Source organism: Branchiostoma floridae, chromosome 11 (genome assembly GCF_000003815.2).
Source record: "Branchiostoma floridae strain S238N-H82 chromosome 11, Bfl_VNyyK, whole genome shotgun sequence".
NCBI lineage: Eukaryota > Metazoa > Chordata > Leptocardii > Amphioxiformes > Branchiostomatidae > Branchiostoma > Branchiostoma floridae.
In genome coordinates, this window is record NC_049989.1 from 12,301,955 (window position 1) to 12,321,319 (window position 19,365).

The following is a 19,365-nucleotide window of genomic DNA, read 5'->3' on the forward strand; positions in this document are numbered from 1 at the left end:
TAAATCACCGCGAACTTAAATGCATTTACAGTATCCTGAGGCGCTAGAACCAGTAATTAAGTTGCGCAAGCCACTGTGCGCATGCTTACTATTGAAGGTGAAGGTTGAGGAATGACATGTATCTAGATGTCTTTTGAAGTGATTTTTTTTGGTTGTCATTGATATGTTATTGTGTCGTACCTGGTTAAATAGTTATAAAAACATGGAAAACTTCAATTGGGAAGTTGCAATTCAGCACCAGAGTAGTAGAACGGGCTTTCGGAATTACTGCCAAATACCAAAAACTGGATAAAAGTCTTCCTTTTAAAGAGTCCTGAACTCCACAAGATCGTGTTAATTTCCCATAGTTCCCATGGTGATTTTAGGAAGTAAAACATGCATGCTATTTCACATTCTAAGATATGATACCCACTAGTTTCGTCTACATCAAAAAGCTTTCAGGATTGAACATTATCAAACACTCTAATGTCACCACTGGTAAAAGAGGATAGTTTACGACTTTATTTAGGATAGTTAGCGAGTTTGTTGTAATGTTGTTGCAATTTTCCAAAACAAGATATAGCTGTAATTTTTACGACATGTGCGCTTATTCGGAAAAAACGTGCTAAATGTGACAATATTTGTGTACGAAAATTCCGTGACAAATATAGCCGGCCCTGATTTTTTAATTTTATTTATTGATCTTTAGGGTAGTCCCTTCAGTTAACGTAATAACTGATTTCCAAGGGAGCCCTATATACATGTTCGCACATGTTCGCACAACGACGGGTTATACCGCCCCTTGAAACTTGAAACTTTATTACAATCAACTTTGCAGCCCCCATAGGGGCTGAATTGCATTGATTTTACACAACATATCATAACACAAAATAGCACTTCAGTCACCAGCGTTATACATATTGACAATTTGAGAAAGAAGCGAGATATCAATATAAAATCTTAAAACATATTTACATCAACATTTAGATAAAGCTTTTTGGGCTAGTGTCCGCGGTACAAACGACATCTTGTGTCGACGTGTTTTACTATGTGGCGTTTTCATTTCCACATTGCGACGTAGGTTGTATTGAGTTTTTACAACAGGGGGCAGAAACTGTCTGCAGGGATGTGTAGTGTCCTTAAGGATCCGCTGCAGCTCGCGCATAGAGGCCTCGTGTCGCCTGGACTGTAGTGTAGGGAGTAGATGATGGTCCACGCCAATGATTTTGCAGCAGAGTTTTTGAATTTTTTCCAGTTCATCCGACAGGGTCTTTGGAAGCCCTCCCCACACAGGTGATCCATACTCCACAATTGGCCGGATGAATGAGGTATAGATAGTTAGTAGTAAGTCAGAGGGTAGTCCGGCCCTTTTAGCAAGGCGTAGGTAGTGTATCCGTGGTTGTGCTTTGGATACCATACTTTTAACTTGTTCGTCCCAAGTAAGATCATGGGTAACAATAACTCCCAGAAGTTTGAATTTCGTGACTCTTTCCACTGGCTGGCCACCCAGCATAAGCGGTGGGGGATTAACTGGAACTCTGCGGCAGCTTATTACCATGTCTTTTGTTTTCTTTGCGTTTGCTTCCATGCTGTATGAAGCAGCCCATGACTCTACAGCAGTCATAGAGGTTTGTAGGATACCAGGAAGTGATCCCATTAGACACTCAGAGTTAGTCAGGTCATCCGCATACTTCACTGGGGTAACACTGGGGTGGATGTTTTCGTCCAGACAGTTCATGGCTATGACAAATAACGTCGGCGACAATATTCCTCCCTGGGGTGTGCCAGCTAGAACGGGTCGCGAATCCGAGACACATCCTCCCCATTTCACGCGCTGGTTGCGACCACTCAGGTACCTGTGTGAAAATTTGCCCATCCCGGACTAGTCCGGACCGGCATGAACCGTCAGTTCGAACCATGCAATAGTCCGGGGGTCGGACGGGTCGGTCGGACGGGACGGACGCTCGACAGTTCGCAGAACGGTTCGGACGGCCATAAAGGGTCCAGATTGGCCGCTTGGACTAGCCCGGACTACGTCCCGGACTGGTCCCGGACGGCATCGTTCGAACGCTTTCGGGCGGCGGCCTGGAGCGGGCCGTTCGAGCCGGTACGGCTCCGCCCGGGCCGGACGGCCGAACGGGCGGTTCCCATAGCAACAAAGCGATCCGAACCGTCTGGGGGCGTGCAGAGCACCGCGGGGCGCCGGTTCGGACGTCTGCGGACGTCTGCGAACCACCAATTTACATGGCAACTGTACCTCCCAAACACCCGTGGAATGCGTAAAATCGTGCTGTTGTGAGGTGGAAATCGCTGCCCAAACAGTTCGGACGGTCTGAACCGCCGGAATGCCGTCACAAAATAGAAAGAATTTGAATGCAATTCATCCCTCTGCCGCCAGCGCTCCTATAGACAAAGTATTAATGACGGCTTGAAGTTACAGAATGACACCAGCCGCAAGACAATCAATGTAAATCACATGTGCCCTCACTTTGACGTTATGTGCGTGCGGAGTCCCAGGAAACATTTGATTGCCCGCACAAACCATGTACAAAGCGTGAGTAATGGATTTCTGATGTCTTTCCGACTGAAGCGTGGTTACCAAACATGTGGTGGAGACACTATCACTAATATATGATATACATTCAAGTCCATAATCTAGAAGATTCATTTATAAACATCATTGAATGCCCTAATATATTCATGCCAACGCTAGGCACGTTACGCACCCAGCGGCGGCGAGGGTTCAGTGACCCCATCTCAAACGTAAACAAGAAGACGATCCTATGAAGAAGCCAAACATTTTGTTGGTGTGTGTTGAACTTTATTGTATTTTGTTGAAAGAAAGTTGTATCTAAATATTGAATTGTAATATATATGTTAATCTAGTGCCACAAAATATTATTCTACGTGTCTAAAATAAGACTAGTTTTGATATAGGTGCTGGCCCCCATACGTGAATTGAACTCTCCCACACTTGATTGAAGCCTCCCGGTCCTTTGGGACAGCCGCCCGACAAGTGCGCACATGTCTATAACTCGTTGTTTGTTGTTTATCTTACGTTCCATGTGTTAATTTTTGGCACAGTTTGCACATCCATTGACAGGAATACCACTAAGAATGATGTCGTCATTATACCCATTTCCTTTGTGTTTCTTGCCTTTTTTCACGAGCAAGTTATTCAAAGACGGGAAAATACGATCCAGATATCAATTTGCGAGCTAGTGGCTAGGCCACACCCACACAGCGCGAAACTTTAGGTATAGAGGCGTGCCGCTGTCCATCATCGCGTGGCGACCGACAAAATAATTAGCAACCATATATCCGCTAGCTGGGTGTCATGCTGTCCGTATTAGAAAACGTCTGCACAATTATTATTGGAATCTTTCGGCAGTAAATTTACTTTGCGCACTTGTAAGCGACTTTTGACAAGACTGGTCGGTGTTCCCGTAAAGCTTTCCTTCTGTCCTAATCCCAGCAAAACTGGTCTCCGGGGACAGCCGCCTACCAGACCGATTCGTAGGGCAGGAATCAAAATGTCACACTACAACGGGTCTCCAATTTCTGGAAGGGTGGCAAAATCACCAATTGCAACGTCCGGCCGCACCGTTGAGCTTCGGCCGTAAGTCTAGAATCTACTTAAATTATTCAGCAAAGCAAATAGGATGTAAAATCTGCTTGTCTCTAGTGTATAGTTATTGTGCATGTGATTTCATTAACTTTTGTAAAATCAACGATATTCAGAAGGCTTCAGAAGTACCACGAGTGATACAACATGTATCATACAATGTTGATTGAATGAGTAGAGATTAAAAGACGTCACCCTAGAGGATTATTGTTAACCTACGCCGTAGACGTTTCAACTTTCACATCGCTTGATAGATTTTTATGCCCGTCAAAGGCACATGTGTGAATTAGCAGGCGAAATCTTTACTTGCGGCACAAGTAAACAAACGCTTTTTGAAAAGTTGGTAAGGAGGAACAATATTAAACGGGGAGGATTATTGTCGAGGAAATTCCGCTCGTGAGGACATGGATATAACGTCCTTGGGAGGAAGTTACTAGTATGCCATGGTGAGGAGAAGTAATTCTATGGAACGTTGATATTAATATTTTTCAGTTGTAGTTGTACTCTACTCTCTCTACTCTATATGAAGCATGGACATGGACACCTGACGTGCTAATTCAGATTACGCTTAGTCTACAGTTTAGTCTTTGTTCTGTGCATTTAGTCGTTACACAGCATTGGGCATGTACACAACCAAGATACACTTACTGAAGTACAGAGAAGAAAACAAATTCGCTGGAATTTCACAGGTTTTATCCCCAGGGGCAGGCAGGCGAGTTTCTAAAGCTTGAATCCCTGCTGACAATAATCCTGATAGCCCGTCCGAACGGTTCAAACGGTTCGGGATTTACTGTGGCGTGTCCAGAGATCCGCCTGGCTCCGACATGTCCGACCCGTGATAACGTTGCCCCCAACCAGGGAGGTTTTATCAAACCCGGGACATTGAGGAAACAACTTCGTTACCTTCGTCATGGATTTAAAATTACCTCCGATCAGTGGTGTATGCGGAAATTGTAAGACGATCATAATCACATCATTATCTTCGCCGAGAAGGTTATATTTATGATATAATTTGCAACGGTACGTGGAAACATGACTTCCTCTTTGCTGCAACAAGTGAATATTACGTCATCATACCACTGTGTTTCCACGAAAATGGGCGCTGAAACAACATTGTGCATAATACAGCCCACAGGAGTCCCAGTAAGTGCGGAAAAAATACATGCCTTCAGTTAGCCAGGATTTTGACTGTGCTGTTGATAATTTCACATCTAACACACTTGGTAACACAGCTAAACGATGTAAAACAGTTTCTTACCAGTTCAGTCTTGAACAAGATGGGATGTTTGTATTCCAGTCCGTTCGTATTCCACGGAAGTTTCGGCAGTCGGTTGGAACAGCACCAGAACATAATTCCACACAAATTGTTTGTGTTGCTAGTCCTTTTCCATCTCTCCATGGCAGTTTGATGCATCCTGACCCGAAACGACAACGTACAAACCCCTCACGCGACACCTCTTCCAACTTATCCATGATAGTCTGTACATTTTGCCTTAGTATACGACTAAAAAGCGGAAAAATAACACAGGACATCAGGAAACGGTTTACTGATGAGTTTTCAATTTGAAATGACCGCGACGCACGCGCAATGCTCATGTTATCCCCAGGGGCAGACAGGGGAGTCTTTCAAGCTTGACACCCTGCTGACAATAATCGTGATAACCGGTCCGAACGTTCAGAACGGTTCGGGAGGCACTGTTGCGTGTCCTGAGATCCGCCTGTCCCTGGCCAGATCCAGGGCAGTTCTCTAAGTCTAACCTTTCATATTACGAAGGATGAAGCGTCCAAATTTCTCAGGGGAACATGACACTGACCCCTAGATTGTGCGTCACCATCCCCAACCCCTATCAATTTGCGACGCACGGGTAGTGCATAGTCTCTCCTTCTGTAAGTGTAACGTGCTGGATGCAGCCATCCACGGCGTTTCTTGATCCAGTCGTCGCTTCGACTAACGAGTAATATATTTTCGAATTTTTATTGTACGTTTATGCTCTTAAAGCTAAGTACAGGTCAAAATGATAAAGTAGTTCTAACGCTTCTAACAACAATATGCATATAAAATGGTGGCGTTAGATGTTCGGCTAACCGTTCCCTGTGTCCTGTTTTGGATACCGTACTCCAGCGTGACACAGCACTGTACTTGTTTTTAGTCCCACTTTCTTGATATAATGTCAAGGGGAATATCACTGGTCAAACTCAACACGTTTTCAGAGAGTCGATTGAAGTCTCGCTGCTACAGGTCGTCCAACAGGTGATCCAACCAGGTACTGCTCACAAGTTCCTTTCCGGCCAAAGCATGCGCTTTGACTCCAAACGATGGTGGAAATTTTGGTAAGTGAGAAACATTCAAAATATTGCACTTCACAAATCATGTTAGGTATTGTCCACAAGGCGAGATAATGCCGGACGCCATGAAAGGCAATAAAGATGCTAAATACATTTTCAACATTATCTCCCGTATTATTGCACATTTGGACAGAATCGTCGCTTGGTACAATGACAGTCAATCGAAACGTAGCGCAACTCAATGTCGTCTTATTTGTAAAGCGCCAGAGACAATTATTTAATCATAGGGTAGAAAGATTATATTTAGTTCTACAGAAAACAATGGTGGTCTGTAACTTTTCCCCGCCCGTTTTAACGCCGTGCGAGCATGATCAATCCCGAGTCGTATGGTGAAGACCTCAGGTGCCAGGGTGACCTACAATAGCATTGTCGTTTATTCTTCTTATAGTACTTTATTACACTGCGCTTGGAAGACAACGATTTTATTGGCGTGGGCAATGTAGTTAGTAAATCAAACACGACAGCAGAACGGACAATATAGCGTTCGTGTGATTTAGAAACGAAATACGGCGTGCCGAATTCTTATTCGCCATGCCACTGCGACTATCCAAGCGGTATCTGCTGTTACGTGTTTAAGACTTTTTTCTCATTTATCGCTAGAGAAAAATAAAGAGACAAACAGGACTAAAACATATTCATTCTTCATGAGAACAGACTTCGTAACAATGACTTGTTCATACCTATAGATATTCATATGTCTGTTTAGTTATAGACCTTACGAAAGTCGCTTTACTTTTGTCGTGTCAATAAAGATTTTATATGCTGCATGCACGGCATTTGGTAGTGTACGAGATACGATACAAAGACTGGTACTTCGTGGCAGATTACCCTTTAATAATGGTCGAGAGGATAAACATGTAGGTGTGATCCGCGTACTCAACGCTGCATGGGCGTGATGGGCAATCCAAACTGTGCAGGTCGCGTACTATTCCCTGGCCGGCTTACTCTTCTATTCATTCTATTTCTACGGTTTTCCAGCGACCCGGAGTCTGGTACTGGTAGAGACTAACATTTTCCTGCAAGGAGAGAGCAAGCCGACATGCAAGTCGGCAAGCAAGCCTGCCGACTTTATTAGACAAACAGGCATTTGTCGCAGTTCTCCCAGACGTATTTTCCCGTCCATAAAACTCGGACAGGGCCCACAACCTAAATTATGTCACAAAATGTGGCAATATGTAACTGCGAAAATTTTGGCATTGTCTTAATCACGTGGTTGAACAACGTGTTTTGGCTCGCCATATTCAGATGAATTTCCAAGAAACTTGATAGTGGGGCATAGGATTTCAGTTTCAGTTTCTTACAACCAATCATGTGGCTCATTATTTGCAGTGAAAATCGACGTCTCCGGCTCATTTCGTACAAATCGTAGCGATTGGCTAGCCAGTAAATAGATTGTCCCACACTGTACACATCAAACGGCTGCCGCCAGCATGGCGCCATGGTAACGGCCAATGTGTGGTGGGAAGACCACCAGAGCGCCGCTCACGTGCGCCTCACAGGCGGGATGTCAATCAACCCGCTGTTTATTTCAGCGGGTGCAGCCTGGAACTGGGGTCGCCGTGTTTTCCAAAATCATCTCGCACACTGGACAGCCGGGCTTTCTGAGCAACGTTCGCACATGCAGAAAAACTGCACTGAGTAGCGGAGCAGATTCTTCAAAGGGTGACTCAACACTGTAAGCTGGAAATTGGAAAATGAACAGCATTTTATAAGTGTATGTAAACTTTGCTAGAAGACCCATCAGTTGGTTTTTGCTTAACTCTATTGAGTATTGTATTATACTCTACTCTTCACTTCAGATAGCCGTGCGTGGTGACATATATGTACAAGAAAACACGTCACCCATTCATTAGTCGCGGCCAAAATATAATATAGAAGAAAAGTTGTAGATTTGAAGGTAGAAAAATCTCAATTTTTTAAATTTTCATAGTACATTTTGTATTGTTCTGGCGATAGTGCAACGCTATTACTATTAGTGTTCGCCCGCTCTGGCTGTTGCCCCGCAATAATGGACGTAATGCATGCCTCTAACAATGTCTAATAGTCTCACCTACGGACTTTGCTGCTCTTCTGGCCGCTGCGCCTAGTGTACGGAAGGGGGCGCTGTCGCACGGCTTCATACAATTTAGGGACTTAGACAAAATTTGGCAGGGCGGCGGCAATTTTTTCTAAGTGTTTTACGGCGCCCGAAGCGTCCGGCGGTCCTGAACTGCCGAACGTGCTGAACCACTTAATGACGGTTCACCGCCCGGCGCTCGGACTGGCAGCCTCGCGGGCCGGACGGCTTTGACGTAGGCGGACCGCTCGGACTGCCCTCGGACCGGTCCGAACCGTTCGGGGCGAGTTGATTTTCACACAGGCAGCTAGAGATGCATGCCCAAAGGTTTCGTCTTACGCCCAACCTTGCCAGGCTACACAGGAGCTTCCCATGGTCAATGTTGTCGAACGCTCGGGAAAAGTCTATGAATGCAACATGGACGTCCATTTTAGGATTGCTATTTACAGCGTCATGCCTTGCTTTGTTGTCTGTATGAGGGCTGAGACGGTAGACCTACCACGCCTGAAACCGTGCTGTGAATTGAGAATTTTGTCATCGGTGTCTCGCAATAGTAGCTCACGGACAAAGACCTCCAGCACTTTGCCAAGACAACTAGTCAAGGAGATCCGACGAAACTCTTCGGGACCTTTCGGTTTAGGTGTTTTTGGTACAGGCACGACAAGTTCCTCTTTCCACTTGCTTGGAAAGGTTCCCTTCTGAAGACAACTGTTGTAAATGTCCGTCAGGATCGGAGCGAGCTCCTCGTGGAAAGTTGTCAGAAGCCAGGGTGGTAATTGATCCCCCCCGGTTGCCTTACGTGGATTGACCCGTTTCAGCTGAAGCTTCACCTGGCCTATTATATGCTCAGTTCAGGTAAAAATCCGTCCGAGAGCTGGCTGGCTACATCCGCAACATCAGGAATGGAACGCTGTACGTTGGCCCAGACTGAGGAGAAGTGTTCGCTCAGGGACTCGCACATGTCTTTCTCTTCGGTAGCTGAGCTTTGAGGAGTTCTCCCTCTCGGCGCCGACACTCCTATCAGGGACTTGACCATGCTGAACCATTTGTTTGAGTCTGTGTGCTTGAGTTCTTCCACTTCTCTCTGGTAGTACAACTTTTTGGCAGACTTCAGACAGCGTTGAACCTTGTTTCTTAGCTTTTGGTAAGCACCAGTGTTACCCGACATGTAGGTTTTCTGTCTCTCAGCTATCAAGCGCTTTATGTGTGGGGTTATCCACGGCTTGTCTTGGGACGTGACTTTTCCCTTCTTCAGTGGCACTGTCTTGTCAAGGAGTGGACACACGATGGAATAAAAGCGCTCTACTTTCTGGTCAACGTTTGCGGTTTCCTCCACTGGCGTAAAGTCTACAAGGTTAAGTGCTAGCCCGAGCGCTCGCATCGCCTCAGGAGTACACTTCCTACGGCGGTGAACAAACACTGGATCCTTTGGCCAGGGTCTACCCGGGAGAGTTAGGAGCTGATGGTCAGACTGGCCAAGCGGTGGGTGATGCTGCGGTTGTTCGTTGTAGAACTTGGTCAGATTAGTGAATATAGAATCCAGCTGATTCTGACCTCGTGTTGGAGATTTTACCACCTGCTTCAGTCGACACCTTGTGCACAGGGGCTGGTGCTTCAACTGGTTCGTGTCCCCCATCAGTATCACTCCAGACAGGGGGTATTTCATCTCTGCAGACTGGATAGACTTACACAAGTACGAGATGACTTCTGTGTCAGGTTTGCACCTTATCGTACCTGGTGGAGGATTGTACAGCACGCCGGTGATGATGCTGTTAACCCCTCTCGGCAGACGATCTGGGCGTATCCTAAGCCACAGGCACTCAAACGAATCATCTTCCAAGTCAACAAGTCTACTGTGAGGGATAGAGGATCTAACGTAAGCACATGCACCTCCATCCCCGCCACCAGTGCGGTCCTTTCTGTGCAGCACGAAGCCATTTAAGTCTACAACACTGTCTGGAATGTCTGGACGCAACCATGATTCGGTGATTCCTAATACCGATGAGCCTGTCTGTTCTGCAACAACGGTGAGTTCGTCTACTTTGGGCAGCAGCGAACGGGCATTACACAGTAACATGGTTGGGAAACTATGACGAGCTTGCTGAGACTTATATTGCTGCGTTTTCTCGTTGATCATGGTCACCTGCTGAAGAACTCTCATTCGATCAGCGTGTTGTTTACTGTCCCATGATGATTTGCATATGAAACCCCGACGGGGGGTGCTTATCCTCCTAGTGTTCACAACTTGGATAAAACGCTTCAGGTTCTTGCCACCCTTCTTACCTCTGGGTCGGGATCGTCTTAGAAGACCATGGCTGAGTAATCGCTCTTTTAAGGTTGACACAGATGGAGTAGCAGCTCGCCGGAGACTCGTTAAGAACTCCATGGAGTACTTCAGTGGGGCGGCCATTGTTCAGGTTGAGTGTTGTCGTCGTGACACGAAGTCTCCTGTTTGCGACGATTCAGGAACCCAGTTCTTCCATGAGTAATCCAAACCTGCCCACAAGCTCTCAGAAACACGACATCTTGCATAGAGCCTCCAGAATACGATATACAGTAAAATTGACGGAAAAACAAAGGAAACAGGGCAGAGGTACAAAATACCGCGGCTGCCCTCGAGGGGCGCCACCTGTTACCCTTACGGGGTGACACACCCGTCCGGGTGAATGATGTAGATCACCATGTGGCTGATACGAGACAGAGGTCGCCAGGCCTCCATCCGGGTGATTTGAAGTGAATCACCAACTTCCGACAGAAGGATTTGCACCAACGCACACCGCACCATCGCACGTGTGGGGGTTCTTTAACGTGCATGGGGTATGGCTCTCCCCATACACGGGACCTCCATTTAACGTCCTATCCGAGGGACGACTCATTTTTCACTTGAGTAAAGTGAGGAAAGTCGTGTAAAGTGCCTTTCCCAAGGGCACAAGACCGGCAACACGGCAGGCGGATTCGAACCGGCGACCTCTCGGTCACGGGCCGAATACACTACCACTGTGCTACGCGGCCCCACCACGATTGCATCACCTTCGTTAGTAATGGGGCATATATCTGACTTTTCGAGAATCTAAACTGTAGGTGTATATCCTCCCCAGGTTGCCGGATGCCCGGTGGTACCACCAGCCCCTCCAAGTTTTGGGACGTCATCAGCGAAGGACGAAACGTCATCACGGAGGTACCAGCGGAGCGATGGTCCCTGGACGTGTACCACAGCACCGACCCGCACCAGTCAGGTACCCACGTCACGCGCAGGGCCGGCTTTGTGGACGACATCGACATGTTCGACCACACCTTCTTCAAGATCTCGCCTCGTGAGGCCGCCATGATGGACCCGCAGCAGCGCCACCTGCTGGAAGTGACGTACGAGGCGTTTGAAGATGCAGGTATCACGCCTGAGAGTGTGTCTGAGTCTTGTGGTGTGTTTGTGGGAATAGGCATGATGGATTACGCTTTGAACATGGCCGATGACAAACACCTGTTCAACTCGTATGCAAACACAGGCGTTGCGCACAGCGTGGCCGCAAACAGAATCTCCTATGCCTTCAATCTAAAGGGCCCAAGTCTTGCCGTAGACACGGCCTGCGCGGCGTCCATGACAGCCCTACACTTAGGGTGTTCCTCCTTAAGAATTAAGGAATGCAGCGTCGCCATCGTCGGGGGAGCCAACGTGCTCCTCATGCCGGAGGTAACGGTGGCGTTCAGTGCCATGGGGGTGCTGTCACCTGACGGATTCAGCTGTCCGTTTGACGCATCTGCCAACGGCTACGTCCGCAGTGAAGGGTTCGGCGCCATCTTGTTGAAGCCTCTCAGCGACGCCATACGGGACAGAGATCACGTGTACAGCGTCATCAGGGGAAGTGCTATATCCGATAACGGCTTCAGTCAGAGCATCACCATGCCGTCCTCCGGTGAACAGGAGAAGCTGATGAGGACAACCTACGCCCGCTTCGGAGTCCCTCTCTCAAGCGTCATGTACGTCGAAGCGCACGGAACAAGCACGCCCGTCGGGGATCCTGCGGAGGCTGAAGCCATTGGTAAAACCTTCGGTAGACGTTCAGCCTCTCCGTTGAAGATTGGGTCTGCGAAGAGTAATTTCGGACACATGGAGTGCGCAGCAGGCATGGTAGGGGTCATCAAGACTGCGCTGATGCTGGACAGGCGAGCCCTCTGTCCCTCCGTCAACTATACCAAGCCGAGCCCCAAAGTCGACTTTGACGAGCTCGGCATCTCAGTGCAAACTGAGGTGGAAACCTTTCCTGACAACAAGAAGGTGACCCTCGGCGTCAACAGTTTTGGGTTTGGAGGAGCCCTGGCTCATGTGATAATGGAAGAGAGCAGAGCAACACGATCAGTGCGTCCGACCTACAACAAAAGGGGATGGCAGTTTGGAACTAGTGACCAAGAAGGTGATTTCATCATTCTGCCGCTCAGCGGAAAGTCTCCGGACGCCCTCAGGGACCTTTCCGCCAAGTGGCTGACGTACAAAGAGAAGGATGCCATCAAGGTTTCCTCGTGGGTTGCCACGCGCAGAAACCACTATCAAAACAGACTTGCTGTCGTCACCAATTCTGGCGCCAAGACAAGAGAGGGCCTGCAGGGTTACGTCAACAAGATGGCTGCCGATGACGTCATAACTGGAACAACACAGAGCTCCCGCCCAAAAGTTTGCTTCGTTTTCCCTGGTCAAGGGCAACAGTGGAACGACATGGGGAGGAAGCTGTATCAGATGGAGTCTGTGTTCAGGGATACAGTTGATACATGTGACAGGATCTTCGCGCGAGTCAGTGGATGGTCCCTCTTGCAGAAGACCGGGCTGTTCACTTCAAACGACGGCCCCGCAGAGCTCACCCTCGCGGACATGATTGTCTCCCAACCTGCCATACTCTTCACCCAGCTGGGCTTGTTTGCTTTGCTGAAGCATTGGGGCGTTTCTCCCGATGTGATCGTCGGGCACAGTCTGGGAGAGGTCGCAGCAGCCTATGCCTGTGGTGGTCTAACTTTAGAGGAAACCATCCAGGCTATCCACATCAGAAGCACAGAACAAGCCAAACTACAGGGAACCGGGAGCATGGCCGCCATGCGCGCATCAAAGGCAGAGGCTGAGGTGCTCATTGCCAAGTGCGAGGGTGTGAAAGTGGCATGCGACAACTCACCTACATCTGTCACCATCGCAGGGTCAACAGACGCCATTGCTACACTGCAAGATCAAAATCCAACAAAGCTGAAAAAGCTACTTGTCTCTTGCGCGTTCCACACATACCACATGGACCCAATCAAAGACGAGTTTCTCGAAGCGATGTCTTCCATACAGACAAACGGAAAAGGACAAGATCGCGCACCTCTGTACTCCACGACGACAGGGTGTCACTACACGGGGAAGTTTGACGGTCAGTACTGGTGGGAGAACATCAGAGGACAGGTCAAGTTCACTTCAGCCATTCAAGCCATCATCCAGAACCACAATGCTGACGTTTTCATCGAGCTTGGCGCCTCCGCTACGCTGTTGTCATCAGTCAACCAGACACTCAAGCACGAAAACTGTCCCATGAAAGTCACCGTAACGTGTGGACAGCGCCAGCAAAACGACCACAAGTGCATGCTGCGTGCCTTGGCTACCCTGTACGTGAATGGGGTGGACATCGACTGGAAAAACGCTACCCAGGACGCAGCTGAATGGGCGCCGGTCCCTACATACGCCTGGCAGCACCAGCGGCATTGGCAAGAAGCCGAATCCTCGCGGAAAAGAAGGCTGGGTCTGGAGGACCGTAGCTTCAAGGGGCAGAATGGCAACATCACCCTGGAAAAGTTCCCCTTCCTCGCAGACCACGTGGTGAACGAAAGCGTGGTGTTTCCAGGGGCGGGATACATTGAGTACATGGTGCAGATGGCCATTGATAGCTCTGAAAACCCGGCACTGGAGAACATCCAGTTCAAACAAGTCCTAGTCTGGCCAGAAGGCAGTGACGTCAACAAAAACAAAGCCTCGGTCCAACTGACATACACGAAGGAGAGAGGAAAGATAGAGGTAGCCACAGACAGAGTACACGCGGGATGTCTTGTCACCAAGTCAGAAGATGCTGGGTCAGAGGGCAAACTGGACACCAAACCATCAGAGGACATGAAGACAGTGACCTGCGAAACATTTTACCAGCGATTCAGTGAGTTGGGGTTGCTGTACGGCTCCGAGTTCCAGGTCGTGAGTGAGGCGTTTGTGGGTGACTGGAAAGCCATCGGGTTCCTGAAGCCAGCCACAGATGCACAGCAAAGGGTCCAAACAACAACCTTGGACGGCTGCTTCCAGGTTGCCCTCTCTGCCATTGGTCCAAGCTCGACTCTGTATCTTCCAACAGAGATCGCCACATTCAAGATGTACGTACCATCTCTGCCGCTCGGGGAGCCCATGGTAGCTCATGCCACGATTGTTTCCCGTACCAGCATGTCATTCCATGCTAACATTGCACTGGCGACTATCCAGGGAACGATCCTTGCACAAATCGACGGATTGGAAGCGACAAATGTTTCAGGCATCAAGACAGACGTAAACACAGACAGCTGTCTGTATGAAACAACATGGCAACCTGTCACCTCACCTCTGCCACCAACAAGTATCTTCTGTGACCTGTTTAAAGAGGACCGTCTACAGGAGCAATACGGGGACGACATGGAGATGATAGAGACAGCAGAGAAAGCCCTACCTAAGCTCAAACGTCTGGCGGTGTCCTACATTCAACACGCACTGGACTCTGTCCCCGAAAATGAGGTCAACCCAAGAAACAAGCGGTACGTACAGAGGCTTAGAACCATCGTCGATGCTGAAGGCAAAGAAAAGAACGACTCGAAGTCGCTTGATGAAATCCACAAGAGCTTGGAAGAGGTGCGAAAAGAGGTCCCGGCGATGGAGCAGGAGTTCAGCATGCTGCGGCGGCTCGGAGACATGTTGCCGACCAGTCTTCGTGACCCTTCCGCTGCATTGCCGATTCTCTTTGCCGCCGACTGCCTGGCCGAATACTTCATGGACTCCCTGACAACAAGGATGTACTACCGCGCTTGCGCAGATGCCATGGAGCAAGCTGTGAAGGCCGCACTTCAGCGTAAACAAACCCTTCGGATTCTCGAAGTTGGAGGTCGCATGGGTGGACTAGCGCGCCACCTTCTGAAGCCTCTCAAAAGTCAGGGAGACGCGGGACACATTGAGTACGTCTTCACTAACCTAAACATGAGCTCATTCGCAAATTGCAGTAAAGTACTTGAAGATTACACTTTCATCAAGTTCCAAGAGCTTGACATCGAGGCAGCAGTGGTTCCACAGGGCTTCGTCCCGGGTTCGTTTGACATCGTCCTCTGTATGGACATTCTTCACTCGGCTGTTGACGCGATGGAAGGCTTGAAGAACATGCAAAGTCTTCTCTGTCCTGGGGGATGGATAGTCATGATGGAACCGACAAATGCTTTCCACATGTGCGAGCTGATCTTCGGGTCAATGAAGCTCTGTTGGATTTATGACGATAACTACAGGACGGACAACTGTTGGCTGTCGCGAGAAGGGTGGAGCAAGGTTTTCGCAGATGGAGGTATGTGTGATGTTGTGAGTGTGTCTTCGCCCGAAGAGTTCTTCCATTCCATTATCATTGGAAGAAAGCAAATGTCATCGCGTGAAGTCCCTGCTGTATTGAGTAAGACTGACAGCCAACAGTGGCTTCTCTTGGGCGATTCTACCAGCCCTCTTACCAGTGCGATACAGGGGATGCTACCCGACAACTCCATGGTGCATCCTATCGGTACAAGGATCGACATCCCCAGCCAAGGCCCTCCGTTGAAAGTCGTGTATGTCTGGATAGGAGAGGACAAGTCTCTGGGATTCACACGCACGTTAACCAAAGCCTTGTACCAGGCTTCTGCAAGAGTTGAGAACATGTGGGTTTTCACAGTAGGCGGTAGCGTTGAGTGTGCGAGACCGACGTCATCTCTCCCCGCGGGCTTCTTCCGCGTTGCCAACAATGAGATGAGAGACCTTCCCATCTACACGGTAGATTTGCCATCAGAAGTTCTTAACGGGTTGACAGGCGTTGTGGAGACCCTTCTCAAGTCCGACCCACCAGCGGAGAGAGAGTTAGCGATCCGTAATAATGAAGTGCTGGTTCCAAAACTACTCAGAACGTCAATCTCAGAGGGTATCATCACATCTCCTTCTGGTAACTGGGCTCTGGATATCGCTACAGGGAAGACGGGAACATTGGACGACATGGCATTCTACGAGCAAGTGCCCACGTCACTGTCACCAAAACAAGTTAAAATCGAAGTTCACGCAGCAGGTTTGAACTTCAAGGATGTGATGATGTCTCTCGGGCTTCTGGAAGGTCTCAACTTGCAAACACAGTTTGGCCTGGAGTGTGCAGGGACTGTCGTGGAAGTGGGCGATGACGTGGACAACATCAAAGTAGGAGACGAGGTCATTGCGTTTGGCGATCACTGCTTCGCGTCACACGTCATCTGTGAGGAACACTTCGTCATGGCCAAGCCTGCACACATCAGCTGGACGGATGCAGCTGGGTTTGGCGTGGTCTATCTCACCGCGTACTACGCCTTGATCGAGAGAGCCCGGCTCCAGGAAGGACAGACGGTGCTGATCCACTCTGCCTGTGGTGGGGTGGGACAAGCAGCCATACAAGTGGCAGGCATGGTTGGGGCCCGTGTGTTCTGCACCGCTGGAACGGACGAGAAGCGCGCGTACCTTCGACAGATGGGGATAACACATGTTTCCGACTCCAGGTCAACCCAGTTCTACCGTGACGTCATGGAGTGGACGGAAGGTCAAGGAGTAGACGTAGTCCTCAACTCCCTGTATGGTGATCTGCAAACTGAGACTATGAAGTGTCTAAAGCCTGGCGGCACTTTCTGTGAAATCGGGAAACGCTCGATGCTGGAAAGCGTTGGGATGAACATGAGCCTGCTGTTGAACAACAAGGCTTTCTTCTCCGTTCAGATAGACCTGTTGATGAAGGAAAGGCCTAAATATGTCCAACAGATGATGGAGACAATAGTCTCTCTTCTGGAGTCAGGTCGAGTTAGTGTCGTGCCGACGACAGTGAAAAGCATCGACGACTACAAGGAGACGTTTCGCTGGACGTCGAAGGGTCAGCATATTGGAAAAGTTGTCTTCAAGGTACCTAAGAAGTTTGAACCGGAGAACCTGGTGCCTTCTCCGTATACCCTAGATGTAGATGGTACCTACGTCATCACTGGCGGGTTCGGAGGAATCGGACAGGCTTTGGCACGCTGGGTGGTGGACCGTGGAGCAAAGCACATCGCTCTCCTGTCCAGAAGTGGATGCAGGTCGGCTGAAAATCGCCACACAGTCGAGTACATCGAGTCCAAAGGAGCCAAGGTGTACACGTATGAAGTCGACGTGTCAGACAAGACAGCACTGAGGAATATGCTGAATCATCTCAGAGAGGACACCTCGGTCCCTGCACTGAAGGGAATCTTCCACCTGGCTGCTGTCATTGATGACGCCAATGTGTTGGACGTGACGGACAGTCAGCTGGAAAAGTCCCTGGCGGCGAAGGCGTGGGGAGCTCTCCATCTGCACGAGCTGACACAGAAGGATGACCTGGACATCTTCTTCCTGCTGTCCTCCGCAGCTGCCACGTGGGGAAACCCGGACCAGTGTGGGTACGTGGCCGCCAACAGCGTCCTAGACGCCCTGGCGGAACACCGACATCGTAAGGGTCTCCCGGCACTGTCTGTACAACTTGGGGCCGTCAGAGGCGTGGGGTTCTTAGAGGGGAACACGAAAGCAGCCAAAATCGTCAAAGGGAAGGGGCTGCTGAGTCTGCACGTTGAAGAGGTACTGCAGATGCTGCCGCGTCTGTTGAAGGCCAGAGACACCCCCATGGTCACCCTCGCAAACATGGTACGTTAAACTTCGAAAATTTCATGCTATGGCCATGGAATGTACTGCTGAATATGAAATATCTTTAAAATGTTTCTACATAAGAATCTAATAAGAACATCAATAGCATATTTTCGTTCTGTTTCTTAGTAAACCTTATGTTGCTGATAATCCCTGTCCGGCTAATTACTGTGTACTTTTCTATTCAGGACTGGACCAAATGTCTGCAGTTGTCGTATCCAACCAACATGAAGTTTCGGCATCTCGCAAGTGAAAACAGCAAGACGAAATCTTGTATGTTCTCCTTTCATGGTGTTAATTACTTTGCCTACTTATCTTAGATGATCGCCACGTGTCATAATTACAAATACATGAAATGTTGAAACGAGCTATCTTTGTATATTCTCCTAGGTTATCCTTTCGTCATTTTAGATGGTTGGCGGTAGCCTCAATGTACTTGATTTAAGCTATCACGACATGCTCTTTAATAAACATTTGACACACACGTCAAAAGTTCAAAGTTTCTAAACACGATTTTCTCCCCTTTTCCCACCAGCTGACACTGACCTGAACGAAGACGACCTCCGTGAGCGAGTGTTGGAGCAGCTGGGACAGATCCTCTGCATGCCTGCGGACCAGATCGACCCCGACCAGCCCATGATCAACTACGGCGTGGACTCCCTAATGGCCGTGGACGTCGTTAACTGGATGAACAAGAACTTCGACCTCAGCGTGTCCCAACTGGACATCCTGGGCGGCATGACTACGTCCACCATGGTGGGGAAAGCTGTAGTTGGATGATATCGCTTCCTTTGTTTGAGTTCTAATTAGGAAAAGCATTTCTGTAGACTGCCGTATTCAGAAAATGCTCTTTGTCTTTCATAAGGGAGGGTAAAACTGGATATATAGTTTTCTATTTTCTATACAAAACTCTGTAGATTTGCGGTTGTGATATTTATATAGTAAAGGGGAAATAACGACCACAGATTGAATTTATTTGATTTTATGTATGCATGGTGCAATTTGTGGGTTGTCACATTGTTAGATTTGCTAATTGAATCTATGTTTAGAAATACTGATATGTTGTAACATTGTTAGGTTTGGTATTTGATTAAATTTGTGGAAATTCTGGTATTGAAGTTAAATTGTGGTAGTATTGACGGCAATTTCTTTTCTTTGTGGCATTCGGAATATATGTTTAGGTGACTATTATCAACCATTAATTATAAGAATTAAGACTTCATTTACATACGTTATCAGTACCGGAAAAGCTTTTATAGCCTTCTATTTCAAGATTTTATTCGACAATGAAGTATGATCACTGCATAGGAATTCATACTACGAGTACGCAAGCTGCCATGAGTATCTTATTGGAAATAAAAATGGTATATCTTATTGGAAATAAAAATGGTATATCTTATTGGAAATAAAAATGGTATACTTCAGAAATAAGTGAAATAAAGA

The 19,365-nt window shown here is 48.2% G+C and overlaps 2 protein-coding genes across 2 annotated transcripts; one reads left to right on the forward strand and one right to left on the reverse strand.

The window, feature by feature from the left end:
• Positions 1–8,844: 8,844 nt before the first annotated feature.
• On the reverse strand, positions 8,845–10,083 carry LOC118426221. Its single transcript, XM_035835487.1, has one exon. The coding sequence runs from the start codon at positions 10,081–10,083 to the stop codon at positions 8,845–8,847; it is 1,239 nt and encodes a 412-aa protein (XP_035691380.1).
• Positions 10,084–11,106: 1,023 nt separating this feature from the next.
• On the forward strand, positions 11,107–17,931 carry LOC118426222 (hybrid PKS-NRPS synthetase pynA-like). The gene has a single exon (XM_035835488.1). The coding sequence runs from the start codon at positions 11,113–11,115 to the stop codon at positions 17,929–17,931; it is 6,819 nt and encodes a 2,272-aa protein (XP_035691381.1). The 5' UTR covers positions 11,107–11,112.
• The last annotated feature ends 1,434 nt before the right edge of the window (positions 17,932–19,365 follow it).

Bases quoted from the DNA above. Each gene is read 5' to 3' on its own strand.
- LOC118426222 (XM_035835488.1), top strand. From the start codon at position 11,113: ATGCCCGGTGGTACCACCAGCCCCTCCAAGTTTTGGGACGTCATCAGC.
- LOC118426221 (XM_035835487.1), bottom strand. From the start codon at position 10,083: ATGTTACTGTGTAATGCCCGTTCGCTGCTGCCCAAAGTAGACGAACTC.